General features: G+C 51.5%; 2 protein-coding genes across 4 annotated transcripts in view; one reads left to right on the top strand and one right to left on the bottom strand.

Annotated features, from left to right (window-relative positions):
* Window positions 1-1,080: 1,080 nt before the first annotated feature.
* On the top strand, window positions 1,081-3,444 carry HMGB2 (high mobility group box 2). 2 transcript variants are annotated; one of them, XM_074589472.1, is made up of 5 exons: window positions 1,081-1,115; window positions 1,451-1,621; window positions 1,734-1,879; window positions 1,962-2,136; window positions 2,909-3,444. In XM_074589472.1, the coding sequence occupies exons 2-5, from the start codon at window positions 1,472-1,474 to the stop codon at window positions 3,059-3,061; spliced, it is 624 nt and encodes a 207-aa protein (XP_074445573.1). In that variant the 5' UTR covers window positions 1,081-1,115; window positions 1,451-1,471; the 3' UTR covers window positions 3,062-3,444. The 2 variants fall into 2 exon arrangements, with proteins under 2 accessions (XP_074445573.1, XP_074445570.1); XM_074589469.1 differs by having other exon boundaries at window positions 1,092-1,186.
* A 6,908-nt stretch (window positions 3,445-10,352) lies between these two features.
* GALNT7 (polypeptide N-acetylgalactosaminyltransferase 7) overlaps window positions 10,353-13,985 on the bottom strand; it is a 71,795-nt gene continuing 68,162 nt past the window's right edge. For both annotated transcript variants that reach the window (XM_074588458.1, XM_074588459.1), the window contains exon 12: window positions 10,353-12,498. In XM_074588458.1, coding sequence (XP_074444559.1) covers window positions 12,361-12,498 — 138 coding nt within the window. In that variant the 3' untranslated portion in view covers window positions 10,353-12,360. The remainder of the gene's footprint in view (window positions 12,499-13,985) is intronic.

Consider the following 13,985-nt stretch of genomic DNA (forward strand, 5'->3'; position numbering starts at 1 on the left):
AGCCCCCCCCGACACCTCCCACCAGCCCAGGTTGCTCCAAGCCCCGTCCAACCTGGCCTTGAACCCCTCCAGGGATGGGGCAGCCACAGCTTCTCTGGGCACCCTGGGCCAGGGGCTCACCGCCCTCACAGCCAAGAATTTCTGCCTCACATCTCATCTCAGTCTCCCCTCTGTCAGTTTAAAGGCACTACCCCTTGTCCTATCACTACAGGCCCTGCTAAAAAGTTTGTTCCCATCTTTCTTGTAAGCCTCCTTAAATACTGAAAGGCCACGATAACGCCTCTGCCTTGCTCTCTCAATTTACCTCACAGTTACCCGGGATCTTCTACAGAGGAGATTTTGAGAACCTTCAGAGATTTTGACTGACTCTTTCCAGTTTTCATTATGTCCTTTCAGGCTGCAGTCTGGGCAAACACATAAACTTTAAAATGAGACGGGAACGAAGGCAGCGTTTACTACCATATTAGCGAACTGCGTATCGGAAGGAAAGAAAATTAAAAGAGCTTGAAGACCTGGCTTCTTACTCCTTGCTCTGAGGAGATCTGCAACGGGGGAGCCTCCGCGGTGCCAAATCACAACAAAACTGACTAAATTACTGCAGGGAAACGGCGTTTTTTCGCCTCAAACCGATGGCGGGGGGCGTTCAGTGAAGCCCTGGGGGGGGGCAGTGGCGGGCGGCTGCGTTCCAGCCGCCAGCCGCCGCCCCCGGTTCCACCGATTTCGCCCGCCCGAGCGCCCTCCTGCCTCCCTTTGTATTTTTAAACCACGCTACAGCATGCCGCCCCGCCCAATCAAAACGCGCGCCCTCCCCGGCGGCCAATGGCGGGGGGCCCCGCGGTTTTTTAAAACTGTCCCTCTCCGCCAATCGCAGCCCGCGCACTTTTTTAGTCCCGCCCCCCCCGGCTCGTACTCGTTGGAACCGGTTGGGGTGAGGAGAGCGGCGGGGAGGAGGGGGGGCGGGAGGGGGAGAGTGACGTACAGCCGTAGCCAGCCAATCCCCGGCGGCGCTGCGCGCGGGGGGCGGGGCGTCAGGATGTTTGAACGGGAGCGGCAGCCAATGGGGTGCGGCGAGGGGCGGGGCCGGCGGGCTGAGCGGCTGTGGCGAACAAGAGGCGGTAAGTGCGCCGCTGGGCTCCATTCGCCGGCAGCCGTAGCAGCGGAGGGAGGAGGGCCGCGCCGCTGCCAGGCAAGGCCGGGCCGCGGGAGGGCGGGAAGGAGTGGGGGTGCCGGTCTGTGAGGGGGTACGTGGCTGAGGGGAGGGAGGCCGGGCCGGGGAGCGCTGAGGCGGTGGCGGGTAGGGCGGGAAGGCGGCCCCGGCCTGAGGCGCGGCCCCGGCCTGAGGCGCGGCCCCGGCCTGAGGCGCGCGGCCCCCGCCCGGCCGTGGCTCCGCTCCACGGCCCGCCCTCCTTCCCCCCACCCTTCCTCAACATCCTCCCCTGGCCCGCTTCAGGGAGCTGCCGCCGAGCTCGCCATGGGTAAAGGCGACCCCAACAAGCCGCGGGGCAAGATGTCCTCCTACGCCTACTTCGTGCAGACCTGCCGGGAGGAGCACAAGAAAAAGCACCCGGACTCCTCCGTCAACTTCGCCGAGTTCTCGCGGAAGTGCTCGGAGCGGTGGAAGGTGAGCTCGCCCCGCCGGCCACTGCCCCTGCGGCAGGGCCCCGGCAGCCCTCAGCAGGTCAGCAGGGCTTGAGCTGATCCAGGCTCTTCTCTCCCCCTCCCTGCCTCCGCAGACAATGTCCAGCAAGGAGAAAGGAAAGTTTGAAGAAATGGCCAAAGGAGACAAGGCTCGTTACGACAGAGAGATGAAAAACTACGTTCCACCCAAAGGCGAGAAGAAGGGAAAGAAAAAGGACCCCAATGCTCCTAAAAGACCACCGTGAGTGTTTCTGTGACCAAAAAAAAAGGGTATTATTTCTAATAATCTGATGCTTAATTTGAATCACGGTCTCTCATTTCAGATCCGCATTCTTCCTTTTCTGCTCTGAACACCGTCCAAAAATCAAAAATGATCATCCTGGCTTGTCTATTGGAGATACAGCAAAGAAATTAGGAGAGATGTGGTCTGAACAGTCGGCCAAAGATAAACAGCCATATGAACAGAAGGCTGCAAAACTAAAGGAGAAATATGAAAAGGTAGAGTGAAAGTGATAAAAGAATGGTTAAAGTTGTAGAGTGACTTTTGCGTGACTTTTGTTTTGTACCTAAATCATCATATGGTTTGTGATTCTTTATGTTCACTTCAACCTTTGCCAGGCTTCAGAAGGTGTGGAAAGGTGTGGTGTGGGAGGTATGGAGCCCTGACACTGAACCTGGATGTGGTTTTTGCACAGAATCGCAGACTGGTTTGGGTGGGAAGGGACCTCAAAGCCCCCCCAGTGGCACCCCCTGCCCTGGGCAGGGACACCTCCCACCAGCCCAGGTTGCTCCAAGCCCCGTCCAACCTGGCCTTGAACCCCTCCAGGGATGGGGCAGCCACAGCTTCTCTGGGCACCCTGGGTCAGGGGCTCACCGCCCTCACAGCCAAGAATTTCTGCCTCACATCTCATCTCAGTCTCCTCCCCTCTTCCAGTCTGAAGCCATTACCCCATATCAAATCACTACATGCCCTTGTAAAAAGTACCTCTCCATCTTCAGATACATATCTATAGATGTTGACAATAAGACACTTCCAGAAAGAGGGCACCTGCTTGAAAAATACACAGTCATAGATCAGAGCACGGTGGTCATAAAATTCCTAAAATTGGATCATGCGTTCTCTTGCGTGAGGGTCCCAAGGCTGAAACCCCGCTTTTATGTGCGTACTGTGTTTGATCTGCACGGTATAGTAGTAGTAAGTTACTGAAGCAGCACAGATTAGTCTTCAGACTTTAAGTTGCCAGCAACTAAACAGCATTTTTTCTTGCAGGATATTGCAGCATATCGTGCCAAGAGCAAGAGCGACGCAGGAAAAAAGGGCCCAGGTAGGCCTGCAGGATCTAAGAAGAAAGCAGAACCAGAAGAGGAGGAGGAGGAGGAAGAAGATGATGAAGAGGAGGAGGAAGACGAGGATGAGGAATAAATGAATGTCCTGCTGTAAAGATTTATGCTCAAAACTCAATATTTTGCTAAGAATGTGAACTCAAGTGCAGCTCATTGTTAGCTTCAGTATAAAAATCTGTACAGAACTGTGTATAGGTAATGTGGTTCTTTGTAGGGAAACCCCTATTTTTAATGTCAGTGGTAGCCGAGGGCTGCTACAGCTCGGTTTAGAAAAAACGAAGAAAAAGTTGTGGAATGTTTCTGCGTATTTAATGGTTTTGTTGAAACTCAGTGACTGATAGCCAGGTGTTTCTTTATAGCTAAGTAAAACAGAGGAGGTAGCTTAATAGCTGATCTTATATTTTGTAGTATATTGCATTGTATTACTTTTTTAACAATTTTGTAATAAAATGTTGTACATGATTAGTGCTTTATCGTTGATGTTTTGGAGAGGTTGGGGGCTCCCAGAGTGCTGAAGGATAAGGCTCTGCAGTGTTGACTCCTGGAGTTTATACTGGATTTTAAACTTTTTTTTTTTTCTTTTTTCCCCCCCCTCTTTAACCAGAATTCTTTCTCCCGTGTATACTACCCTTCCTGGTAATGGGTGTTTTCCATATGCAAACATTTCCTTAAATCGTCTGAGTAATTCTAAGTACCCAAGTTGCTGCCATTCGCAGATTTGGAGGGTTTTTTGCCCCAGACTACTGAAGCGCAGAGGGCTTAAAGTTTTGTCTTGCTTTATTAGCTGGTACTGGATGAATTGTGGGAGGTTTCTCTCCCCGAGGGGAGGGTGACTGGCCTTTCCTGCTGTCGGTATCGGCGCAGGAGAGCTGGTGCTGAGACAGTTGTGGTTAGAGGTATGTCCTCCCAGATGTTCCCTGCTCCCTCCCTCTCCCCCTGGCCCCAGCCTTAGTGGCTTCTCACAAAGTACACGGAGCATGGAGAATGTTGGAATGTCATCTCCGCACATGCCGGGAAAGAGCAGGCATTTGGGAAAGAACGTGTGCTCCTGGTAACATTCCTGCGTGTGGTGGCAAGGGTGTCACCAGTTACATGATTGTTCTTTTTTTTTTTTTTTTTTTTACTCGGCCTTTAGTATATTGAGGAGTCTAACTCTAGGTAGCTGAAGGTATTTGCAAGTGGGGAATTGGAGATCCCACAGCTAAACGTTGAATTTGTTGAGATAAATCCTAGGCAATAGCTTTTACGAGCCTTTGAAAGCCCAGCACTGAAAACCAGCTAACGTCCAAAATACTAAGTACTATAAAGGGCGGGCTTCCAGCGTCTGTTGGTGTTTGTTTTTAAAGTGTTTCCCTATTGTCCCATCAGCTTCTGAAGTGACTGCGTCCAGCCGTCCTACCTGGGTCTCACCCTTTGCAGCCGTCTCTGGTCAGGTTTCCCTGTAAAAACGCACCGTCACCACCCCCCGCTTCTCGGGCTCTCTGAGCAGAGCCGCGATGCTTCGAGAAGTCTTTCTCATTAGACTTAAATAATCTTTGGTGGTGGAGCAGTAGCACCGGAGCAAATTGACTAGTTTAATGATTATTTGAAATGTGGGTTTCTTTTATTTCTGCTCAAGTGCCTTTAAATTGAAATGAAATATAACCCTTCAGGTGTCCCAGAAAGCTGCGGGGGTTATAGAAATTCATACATCGTCTCAGAATAAGCGCAGATCTCGAGGTAATTTGGAATAAAGGAGCTCCAGCCCCACTTCTGCACAAACCGGGGGGGAACTGCCCCCTGCTGCTGCTCTGGTGTCCCCTGTCCCACCTGTGGGTGGCTTCTGATGATGATGATCTCGTTTACAGCGATGTCCTGACTGCCGAACCAGCCCGACCCGCGTCCCTGCCCGCACCCTGGCGTGTGCGCGCCGTCAGCACCGGCTGTCGCCTGAGAGCCAGGGTATGAGTAACGAGAACTTTTTTAGATAGTATTTTTTTAGATAATATATTTTTGATAATTTTTTTTAGATCGTATTTTGTCCTTCCGATAAGAAGGATGTTGGCTCCAGATTAAAGGCAAATGGGAAAGAGCGTGTGGAAATTACTGCTTTCAAATTAAGCTTTAAAAAGGGCGGTATGTCAGGGCAGGGGGTTAAAATAACGCCCATCCGTGTGCACTGGAACAGCTGGTGCCGGAGAGGACGAGGGAGCCATCAAAGTGCAGCAGGGATGCTCAGAAAAGATAAGGCCATAGAAGAAAAGCTGAATTGGTTTATCACATCCGTGTTCAATAGGGACGATCTTAGTGAAATTACTCACTGAAATTACGCTTCGCTGGAGCTGAGCTGGAAGATCTGTCCCCAACCCCTAAAAGAGACACCCCAAACTGGTTGCAGGCATCAGGGCGACTGCTCGTGTTGCACGAGAGGTCCGGCAAAAAGGCACCCGCCCCGTACAGGAGGCCGAAAGACCACCAAAAAACCCCTGAGGTGGATAAAGGGCAGGTGTGAGGGAATAACAACTGTAGGAAAGCAGTCTTTAAAAAGTGATTTCTGAAGCAGAAGAAACCGTTACCCGCCAGGTGAGACGCAGCAACGCAGGGGAAAATAGCATGCGAGCAACGTGAGAAAACCCAGGGGTTAATAACAACCGCCCAACCCAACCGGCCAAGCCGTCCTGGGGACGCGAGACGGCCGAGATACAGCTGTGATGCCTGGAGAAGATGTCAGGAAAATAAAAGCTTCTCTTTTTTTAAACCTTGCAGTGGAACTTCAGGAAGTTTTCATCACGGAACGTTTTAATGGGGGCAGCGTGGCGGAGCATCTGTCTCAAATCCAAGTGTAAAAGGTTTTGAAACAAAATGACAGGACAGATGGTATTCATCCCAGAGTTCTAAGGAAACGCAAGGATGAGATGGCTGAACTATGAACCGTACTTTGTATTTTTTCACTTAAAACTGCCTTAGCGCCGGCGGAATGGAAGGTCACAAATATGACACTGATTTTTAGAAAGCGTTCTGTGGAGGTAGAGAACATCAGACCAGGGACACTCCTGCGGCACGTCGGTGGGGGCTGTAGTGCAGCCGAGAGCTGCTGGGCAAACTGCCGAGCAGGACTTGGGATTTCTCAAGAGGAAATCCTGGTCCACAGGGTGCCCAGAGAAGCTGGGGCTGCCCCATCGCTGGAGGGGTTCAAGGCCAGGTTGGACGGGGCTTGGAGCAACCTGGGCTGGTGGGAGGTGTCCCTGCCCAGGGCAGGGGGTGCCACTGGGGGGGCTTTGAGGTCCCTTCCAACCCAAACCAGTCTGCGATTCCATGATTCTTTGGAGAAATCCTTGACCATGAAGGTGGAGATCAGGTAGCTCTGGTCTACTTGAGTTTGGTCTGGTCTGCTTCTCATAAGAGAAGTCATCACTGAAGGCCTTGCGTGAGTACAAAGCTGATTAACAGCGCAGGAACAAAACAGCAATTTGTCATCGGTTTCACCAGCGGAGGAAAACCAGCAAGGAAAACCCCGTTTGGAGATGGGGTCAACGTGCAGTGATTGTTTAGTGTATACCTACGTGATTTGGAAAAAAAGTGAGTGGTGCTGCAGGACAGATGAGAGGTAGGAGCGAAGAACGGCAAAGGCAGCCCGCAGCGGCAGGGCAATAAAACCAGCAGGTGACGTACGGCGTTAATACGAAATGTATTAGGTGTTAATATCTGCTCCCCAACACGGGCGAAGGGGAAAAGCCAGGCCTGACCTCGACGTCGTTGGTGACGAGGGTGGAGAACAAACGACCCGACGTCAGTCTGGAGGAGATGCTGGGGCTGGAACAGGTAACTCTGGGAAGTCCTAAGAGATGTTTGCTGGAAAAGCAAAGAGCGCGTTACGCACCGTTAGGTGACGAGCTAACAAACCAAATATTTAGTATTTCACGACCGTCTTCCTAAAGCAATGTAAAATTTACTTTTTCTTAGATCAACTTGTTGAACAAAGCCTATTTACAAAGTTGATCTTATTTTTCCCAATTAAAACCCGTGGTCTGAAGAACAGTAAATATGTCTCTCCTGGGTCCTTTTTTTTTTTTTGGTTGGGTGGGTTTTTTTGTGTTTTCAAAAGGAAAACCTTGATCAGAACAGCTGTAGACCTGGGAACTGAATATAGACAGGCTCCAGAGCTCAAATAAAATAAATTGCAAAGCGTGGAGACAAAATCGGAATAAAATGGAATAGGAGCTTCGCCTTTGATTACTTAATGATCTGTTGAACTGTTTCATAGCGGCGTGCCACAGGCGTCTGGTACGTAACGTCGGTACGCAATCCAGCACTCGCTGCTCGGGGACGGTCACTGATCCTCTTCCCTTCCCTTGCCACCCTTGGTATATATTTATTCTTCTGTTTGTTTTCTCCTTTTGGCGTATTTGTTTCCGCATCTTGTGAAACACACGAGTGTTCTGCCAGCAGCCCCTGCGTTCCCCAAACCGCTGCGCCTCTCGGATGAGCTGCGTCACGGCCCCGTCTGCTTTTCCGGGGTTCCTTTTGAATCCAGCGGCAAGAATCCCGCGGCAGAGCCCAGACGGGGACCTCGCCACCGCGTTCTCCAGCGCGGGCAGCCCATGGGCGACACTGGGGTGGGCACGAGGTTCAGCCCTACCCACTCAAAAAGTTGACTGCCTTCACAAGTTTCTCTTCATCGGCGCAATTAATTGTCACCCAATTAGTGAGCGAACCTGTGCGTTGCTCCGACTATCCTGATATCCCAAGATCAACTCTTCCCTCTGGCCTCAGCGTTGGAGAGTCTCGTGATGTTCCAGGACTGGGTATGGAGCCGACCACCAGAAGACTCTTTCTCCAGCAAATCCGGTGCTCTACCGGCGCTGTACGGCTCGTTCCTGGCCCAGGCACCTCTTGGTAAGGTCTGTACCCACAAACCAGTTCTCCAGCAGAGCTGCAGGATGATGTTTGTGTGGACGAGACCTCATCCTGCTCAAAGGCCCTTTGGAAAGCCTGCTGGAGGACGTGATTGTCAGTGCTGCCTCCTTGAAGCTGCTGGCTGGCGGGACCCGGCACCGACCGAGCACTAACTACTCCTTCGGGGATTAACGAGCCTTCATCAGTGACAGGCATCGTTCCCTCCCCTTTCACGCCGGGATGCTCAGCCCCAGGGCTGCTGTGGCCGTCACGCGCATCTTGGGCATTAGTTTGTTTGTTTGTTTGTTTGTTTTTCGACATGTTACTGCTACGGTGCTTCTCCCACCGCTCTGCTCCTTTCTCGTGCAGGAGACATGGCTCGCGCGGCTGCGTGGTTTGAAGCGGCAGCCCACCAGGGTTGGGCTCTTGTCCCTAAAGCCATCACTTTTCTTTTCAGTGAAGCATATTAGTGAGAAAAAGAAGGGATATAACATGCAAACATACCTTTTCCTCTCCGCGTTTGAACAGCTCCGACCCTTCCTCGCGGGCTTTGATCCCCGTCGCCTTCGTGGACCCGTCAGCTGAAGGAAGGGGCGTTTTCCACCAATGCACCAAGATCCACCAGAGCGAAGCTCCGCCGCTGCCCTGCTGAGGAGCCTCCCTCCAGCTGCCGGTCAGAACAGTCCCAGCAGCGCAAGGAGGTAAAAACCTAAGGGCTGTGCCCAGAGCGTGTTTTTCCTTTTACCAGGACCCACGTTACACGGTAGTGGAGAAGACGTAAATTGTTTCTCCGCGTAAAGAACAGACTCTGTGTTTAAGATTTAAAAACGAAGGTTACTAACCATTAACGGGGTTAGTGAGAAGTGTCACCCAGCAAACACCTCTCCCCTGCGCCGTGCTCCGCGGGAGTTGGGGCAGCCGAGGGGACAGCGAGCGGCAGCGTGGGGGGGGAAGGTGGCCAGCGGCTCCCCAAGGGTGGCCAAAGTGGCTTCAGTCCTCAGGGGCCACTCACAGTTTATATACTGGTTTTTTTAAACCCAAAGGGAGGCAAACTCACCTCCGTTTCGTGGTAGCCTGTCACCTTCCCCACCTAGACCCCCCCCTCAGAGGGGGCAGGAGCTCGGCGGGGGCTCGCAGGGTACGTCCAGTCCGCGGCCAGAGGACTAAATGCCGGCCACCGCTCCTGATGGGCACAGAAAGCAAACGCCACCCTGGAAGAGAACCGCTGACCCTTCTCAAGGACCACGGTTAAGATTTCAGAACGCAGTCGACCCGCCGGTCCCATCCTTTTCCAGCAAGAACAGCCAGAACCAGAAACACCCCCCATTTGGTCTTCCTGAGCTGGTCCCTTTCCCCTGCTGCCACTGACGGGTCCAAGCTCTCCAGCAGGGAACAAACGAGAAAACGCTGTTACAAAACCCCGGCTTGCGTTCAATGCTGTAGATAATTTCTTCTGCGTGTTCTGAAATTCCCCTCCTTATTCCTGTGCCTCCATGGGTCTTGCACAATTTGACCTTTTTTAACCTAAAGGGAAAACCACGCCTGATGCTCAGCAAAACCTAGCAAAGCATCTTTTGTGTCTTTATAGGCAGCCGGTGTGGTTTTTCTGCCGTAAAGTCTCACAAATCAGAGGTAAACATCAAATTTTTGCATCTCCGGCACGGTGTAACAGATCTCGGGCTTCTCGGTCCGGTTTCAGAGCAGTAAGTCCATGTCGGCGGCGGGGGCCGCAGTTTGGAGGCAGGTGGTGTGGAAGAGGCAGAGGGTTGTCAGGGAGACTGGGGAAAGGGGCCGAATGGCTGCCAGGGAGCCACCAGCGGGGACAGCGTCTCTGGTTCTGCCCAAAGGGCGCTGATGCTCCTCCCGGTGCTGGCGTCGCCGGGGCTGAGGACAGACGTCCCCGGCTGAGGACAGACGTCCCCTCCTTCCCACCAGTCCCCCTTCCCCTACGCGGACGGGGCGCTGGCGGTGGGCCGGAGGAGCCTCTGGGAACCTGAATACATCGGTGCAGAGGCGGATTTCAGCATTTAGGGTTGCTCTGAGGCCAGAACTTGGTCTTCCGTGTCCCGATTTAATCGCATTCTCTGTTGCTACGAAACTTTCTCAGTTTCTCGGTTGATTGGAACGTGTTTGTCGGTGGAAACGCACAAGGACTAAGATAAAACAGTCAAACCACCGCCACCGACGAGTCCTGACCTCCGGGTCTGCTTCAGAAACCACTCTCGGGTTCATTTTCCAGGAGCGCATTACATCTACCTAATTAGACCAGGGCAGGCGACACAAAAATCCAAACGTGTCCGCGTGGCAACCCTCAGGGGGAATTTCATTTTTCGCTTCACTGGGAAAAAAACCCCGAGTCCTCACAGATATGACAAAAGGTACCTAAATAAAACGCAAAACTTTTAATATTTGTAAGTTTGAAGCATTGCAGTTGTCTAGATTTAGAGATACAGGGTTTCTGTAAAGATAATAATCCACTTTTACTCTGTAAAAAGTATAGTAAACCCAAAAATTCAAACATTTTATTTACTTCACCTAAAAAACAAGCAACCCATAAGTAAGATATACATAGGTTTCCCGCATTTATCCCTAATAAATTTTTTAAAGATTTATACAATTTCTACAGAAACATACAGTGTATCAAAATCTGCATAAATCAAATTTATAAAATATGTAGAAATGCATAGTGATACTATCATCAACTTACAAAGCAAAAACATGGGAATTATTTTTTTTTCCAAGCCGGCTACAGTAGGAAAAAGTCATTACAGCAACAGCTTCGTACGATCTGGTGGTTCGTAAGGTTCCAGTCGCGCACACGGATTCGCATCCACGTACAGCGTCAGCTTTCACTGAATTGCACTAAATTCCCCTTGGAAACGCGCACCCGCGGCAGCCCTGCGCCACCATTCCGCCTTTATGCATAGTCGTAGGGTTAAATTAATCTGCCCGACACACAAAAACCCAGTCAGTTTTCATACACACAAGGAACAAGTACCGGCGCACACCCTTACTTTCCTTTTTTTTTTTCCTTCCAGTTTCTCCCTCCTTTATTTCCTACTTTTCATGGCTGTGAAAGGATAGATGAGAAGGTTAAAGAGGGCAGGAGAGATCCCGAGGGACCAGATCAGCGCAGACAGCCCTAGAAAGATCAAACTGCCACCAAACGCCCCAGAGACCCTTGCGAGCAGGAGTGGAAGCTGCACGCAACGCTGCGCTGGAGCTCGGGCAACTATTTCCTCGTCTTTAATAGTGGGACGCGTGAGAGGCAGAACGCTTAGCACAGGGGTACGCTGACGGCGACGGGGAGAAACCGCTCCTCCTCCGCCTCCCTGCCCGCTCCCCTTGGGAACCACTTCACCTTCCGTTCCGTACGCTGTAGCACCAAGCGGCTGTACTCTGTGTCCGCAATCTCTCGGGAAAAATTTCCAATGACAAAAATAAGAAGAAAATTAGCACGGATAAGTGGGGTTTCAGGATTTCCATGTCTCTTTTCAAAGCTAAACCTGGCGCCCAAACTCGCTGACAGCTGCCCTTGCCGGGAGTTACGCAGATGCGTTAAGGCGCTGGCTGCCTTTTCCTAATTAAAAGTTTTAGTCCTCCCCTTAATTTCCATTTAAAACAACAGTATAAATAAAGCATTGGATTCTTTCTAATTTTTACATAATTGTGCAGCTTTATTTTATTCCTCTTTTTTTTTTTAAAGTTATTTTCATGTAAGGCATGGTTTAAACAAGCGAGTTAGTGCTTATAAATTCTCAGCTGGGATCGCGAGGGTGCTTATTCCCACGAAAACGCAGCAGCCGAGCGCTCAGCCGGGCACCGAGCCCCTCCTCGCACCGCAGCCGCGGCCAAACCGGCCACAGAAATTCGTCTTCAGCAACGCAGTGATTAGCGGGGGCGGTGCGGTCGGTCCCTACCCCCGGTGACAGCTCAGAAACCTCCGTTCTATCATTTCCGACACACGCGTTCCTCGTGAAAGAGAGAAATGAAAGAGGCACTAAATGTGTTGAAATTCACCTTCCAAAAAAGCAGCATGACTGTGAGAGAAGGCCACCCTGGCTAGTAACCTGTGGCAGTGCTTAGTAAGATGTAAAATTAAATAAAAATATACAACAGGTTGATAATCACCCAGTTCTATGAAAATCTGGTTACTCCAACCTTTTCAAGTGTGTGTAAAAAAACTGCCTTCAGACCCCTGAGTGTAATCCCAAAGAAGACGACAACGCTTTTAACCATGTTCCCAGGAAACACAGCTAACAGCACGTTAATTTACCAACATCTTAAAACAAAAGGATGTAAACATCTACAGAGTTTTAAGGTAAAGCAGTTTTGTAAACATTAACTGCGGATGATAATGTTATTGTAATAATAATCACAGTTCCTCTACGTCCTTCATCGCAGCCGGGCGGCCGGCGGCCGTACGGTTCGTAATTGCAGCAGTTTCCAGGCTATTCTCAGTCCCGTCCAAGCGCGACGCGTCCGTCGGGAGGTTCCCTCTGGCTACACGCTCAGGATGTTGTTCATTTCCCATTTCTGCGATGCTTTACCGGAGTCACACTCGGCAATGAACACTTGATGGAGGACTTCGGAGCGATCCAAGCACTTCCCTGATGGAATGTGGGTAAATCTGTGCAGGTTCTGGAAAACAAAACCAGCAGGAACATGTGGTGGGCCGGGCTGCTGCCCTGGTTTTTAACGTTTGTCTTCGTAACTGTAACACGGCAATTTACAAAACCGGGTTTCAGAGGCCCAGCACACACCAGCTCTTACTCGTTTTATTATTTGTTAAACCTGGACTTTCCCAGACTTTGTATTATCAGCTCTGCTGGTGGCCACCGAAGCCCTGAGGCTCTGCTGGTGGCCACCGAAGCCCTGAGGCTCTGCTGGTGGCCACCGAAACCTCAGGGGTCTGCTGCTGGCCACCGAAGCCCTGAGGCTCTGCTGGTGGCCACTGAAACCTCAGGGGTCTGCTGGTGGCCACCGAAGCCCTGAGGCTCTGCTGGTGGCCACTGAAACCTCAGGGGTCTGCTGGTGGCCACCGAAGCCCTGAGGCTCTGCTGGTGGCCACTGAAACCTCAGGGGTCTGCTGCTGGCCATCAAAGCCCTGGGGCTCTGCTGCTGGCCACTGAAGCCCTGGGGCTCTGCTAGTGGCCACCAAAGCCCTGGGGCTCTGCTAGTGGCCACCGAAGCCCTGAGGCTCTGCTGGTGGCCACCGAGGCTCGGCTCTTGCTCGAGCAGCACTGGCACCACGCTCACCCAACCGGCGCACAAACATTATTGATTGTTAAGTTTCGGGTTTCAAGCCCTCTGGCTGCCGACGCGCAGCAGAGAGCTGGGGGGAAATGGCACGGTGGGGCTCGGGCTTTCCCGGCTCTGGCACAGCCTGTCGCAGGAGAAGTGGGGCGGCTTCAGGGAGAACAGAGAGATTTCGCTGCACGCAGCAGCGCCCGCATCTGCCAGATAAACACACCCCGGACACCCCCTCAGGAACCGACACGCACGCAGGGCGCTAGCCGGACGGAAGAAACCCAACACGGAAGAGCGCCTCAGACACAGACCCAAGCGCCGTGTCGCCACATCCAAGGATAACGTCACCCTGAGACTATTCAGCCTCATTTTTTTAAGAGACAAACAGAAATATAACCGTAGACATTTTTTAAAATAACCCTTCCAAAAGCAGAAGAGAGGACTCGCAGATGTAGCGACTGAAGGGACTGCAGCAGCCCGTGCACGTACATCAGCCAACGTTCCAAGCCCTTATGAAAAATTCATCGATTTTGCAACAGCACCGTAATGGCACCACACCCAGAACTCATCACAGAGCGCGTTATTAGCGGGCGGATAACGAACAGGAAAAAGAAACGCTGAAGAAGGCAAAGACAACACAAAAAGGCCGAGTAACGCTACGTTTACCCATTCCCCTGTAGGCTTAAAACGAATCTTCTGTCTTTAAACAGAGCGACGCTGCAATTTAGACCTCCCAAAATTCGATATAATATCGACCCTAGCTGCTACACGTGCCTCAGCATTTCATTAATCTTCTCACCGCGGCCATTAATGACATTTTCCCACTGGAAAGCAGAGAAGCAGAGAGGGTGGCGGCACAAAAAGCTTTTAGAAACTGT

Source organism: Larus michahellis, chromosome 5 (genome assembly GCF_964199755.1).
Source record: "Larus michahellis chromosome 5, bLarMic1.1, whole genome shotgun sequence".
NCBI classification, from domain to species: Eukaryota; Metazoa; Chordata; class Aves; order Charadriiformes; family Laridae; genus Larus; species Larus michahellis.

Bases quoted from the DNA above. Each gene is read 5' to 3' on its own strand.
- HMGB2 (XM_074589472.1), top strand. From the start codon at position 1,472: ATGGGTAAAGGCGACCCCAACAAGCCGCGGGGCAAGATGTCCTCCTAC. The intron at 1,880-1,961 runs GTGAGTGTTTCT...CTCTCATTTCAG, and splicing joins AATGCTCCTAAAAGACCACC to ATCCGCATTCTTCCTTTTCT. The intron at 2,137-2,908 runs GTAGAGTGAAAG...TTTTTCTTGCAG, and splicing joins TAAAGGAGAAATATGAAAAG to GATATTGCAGCATATCGTGC.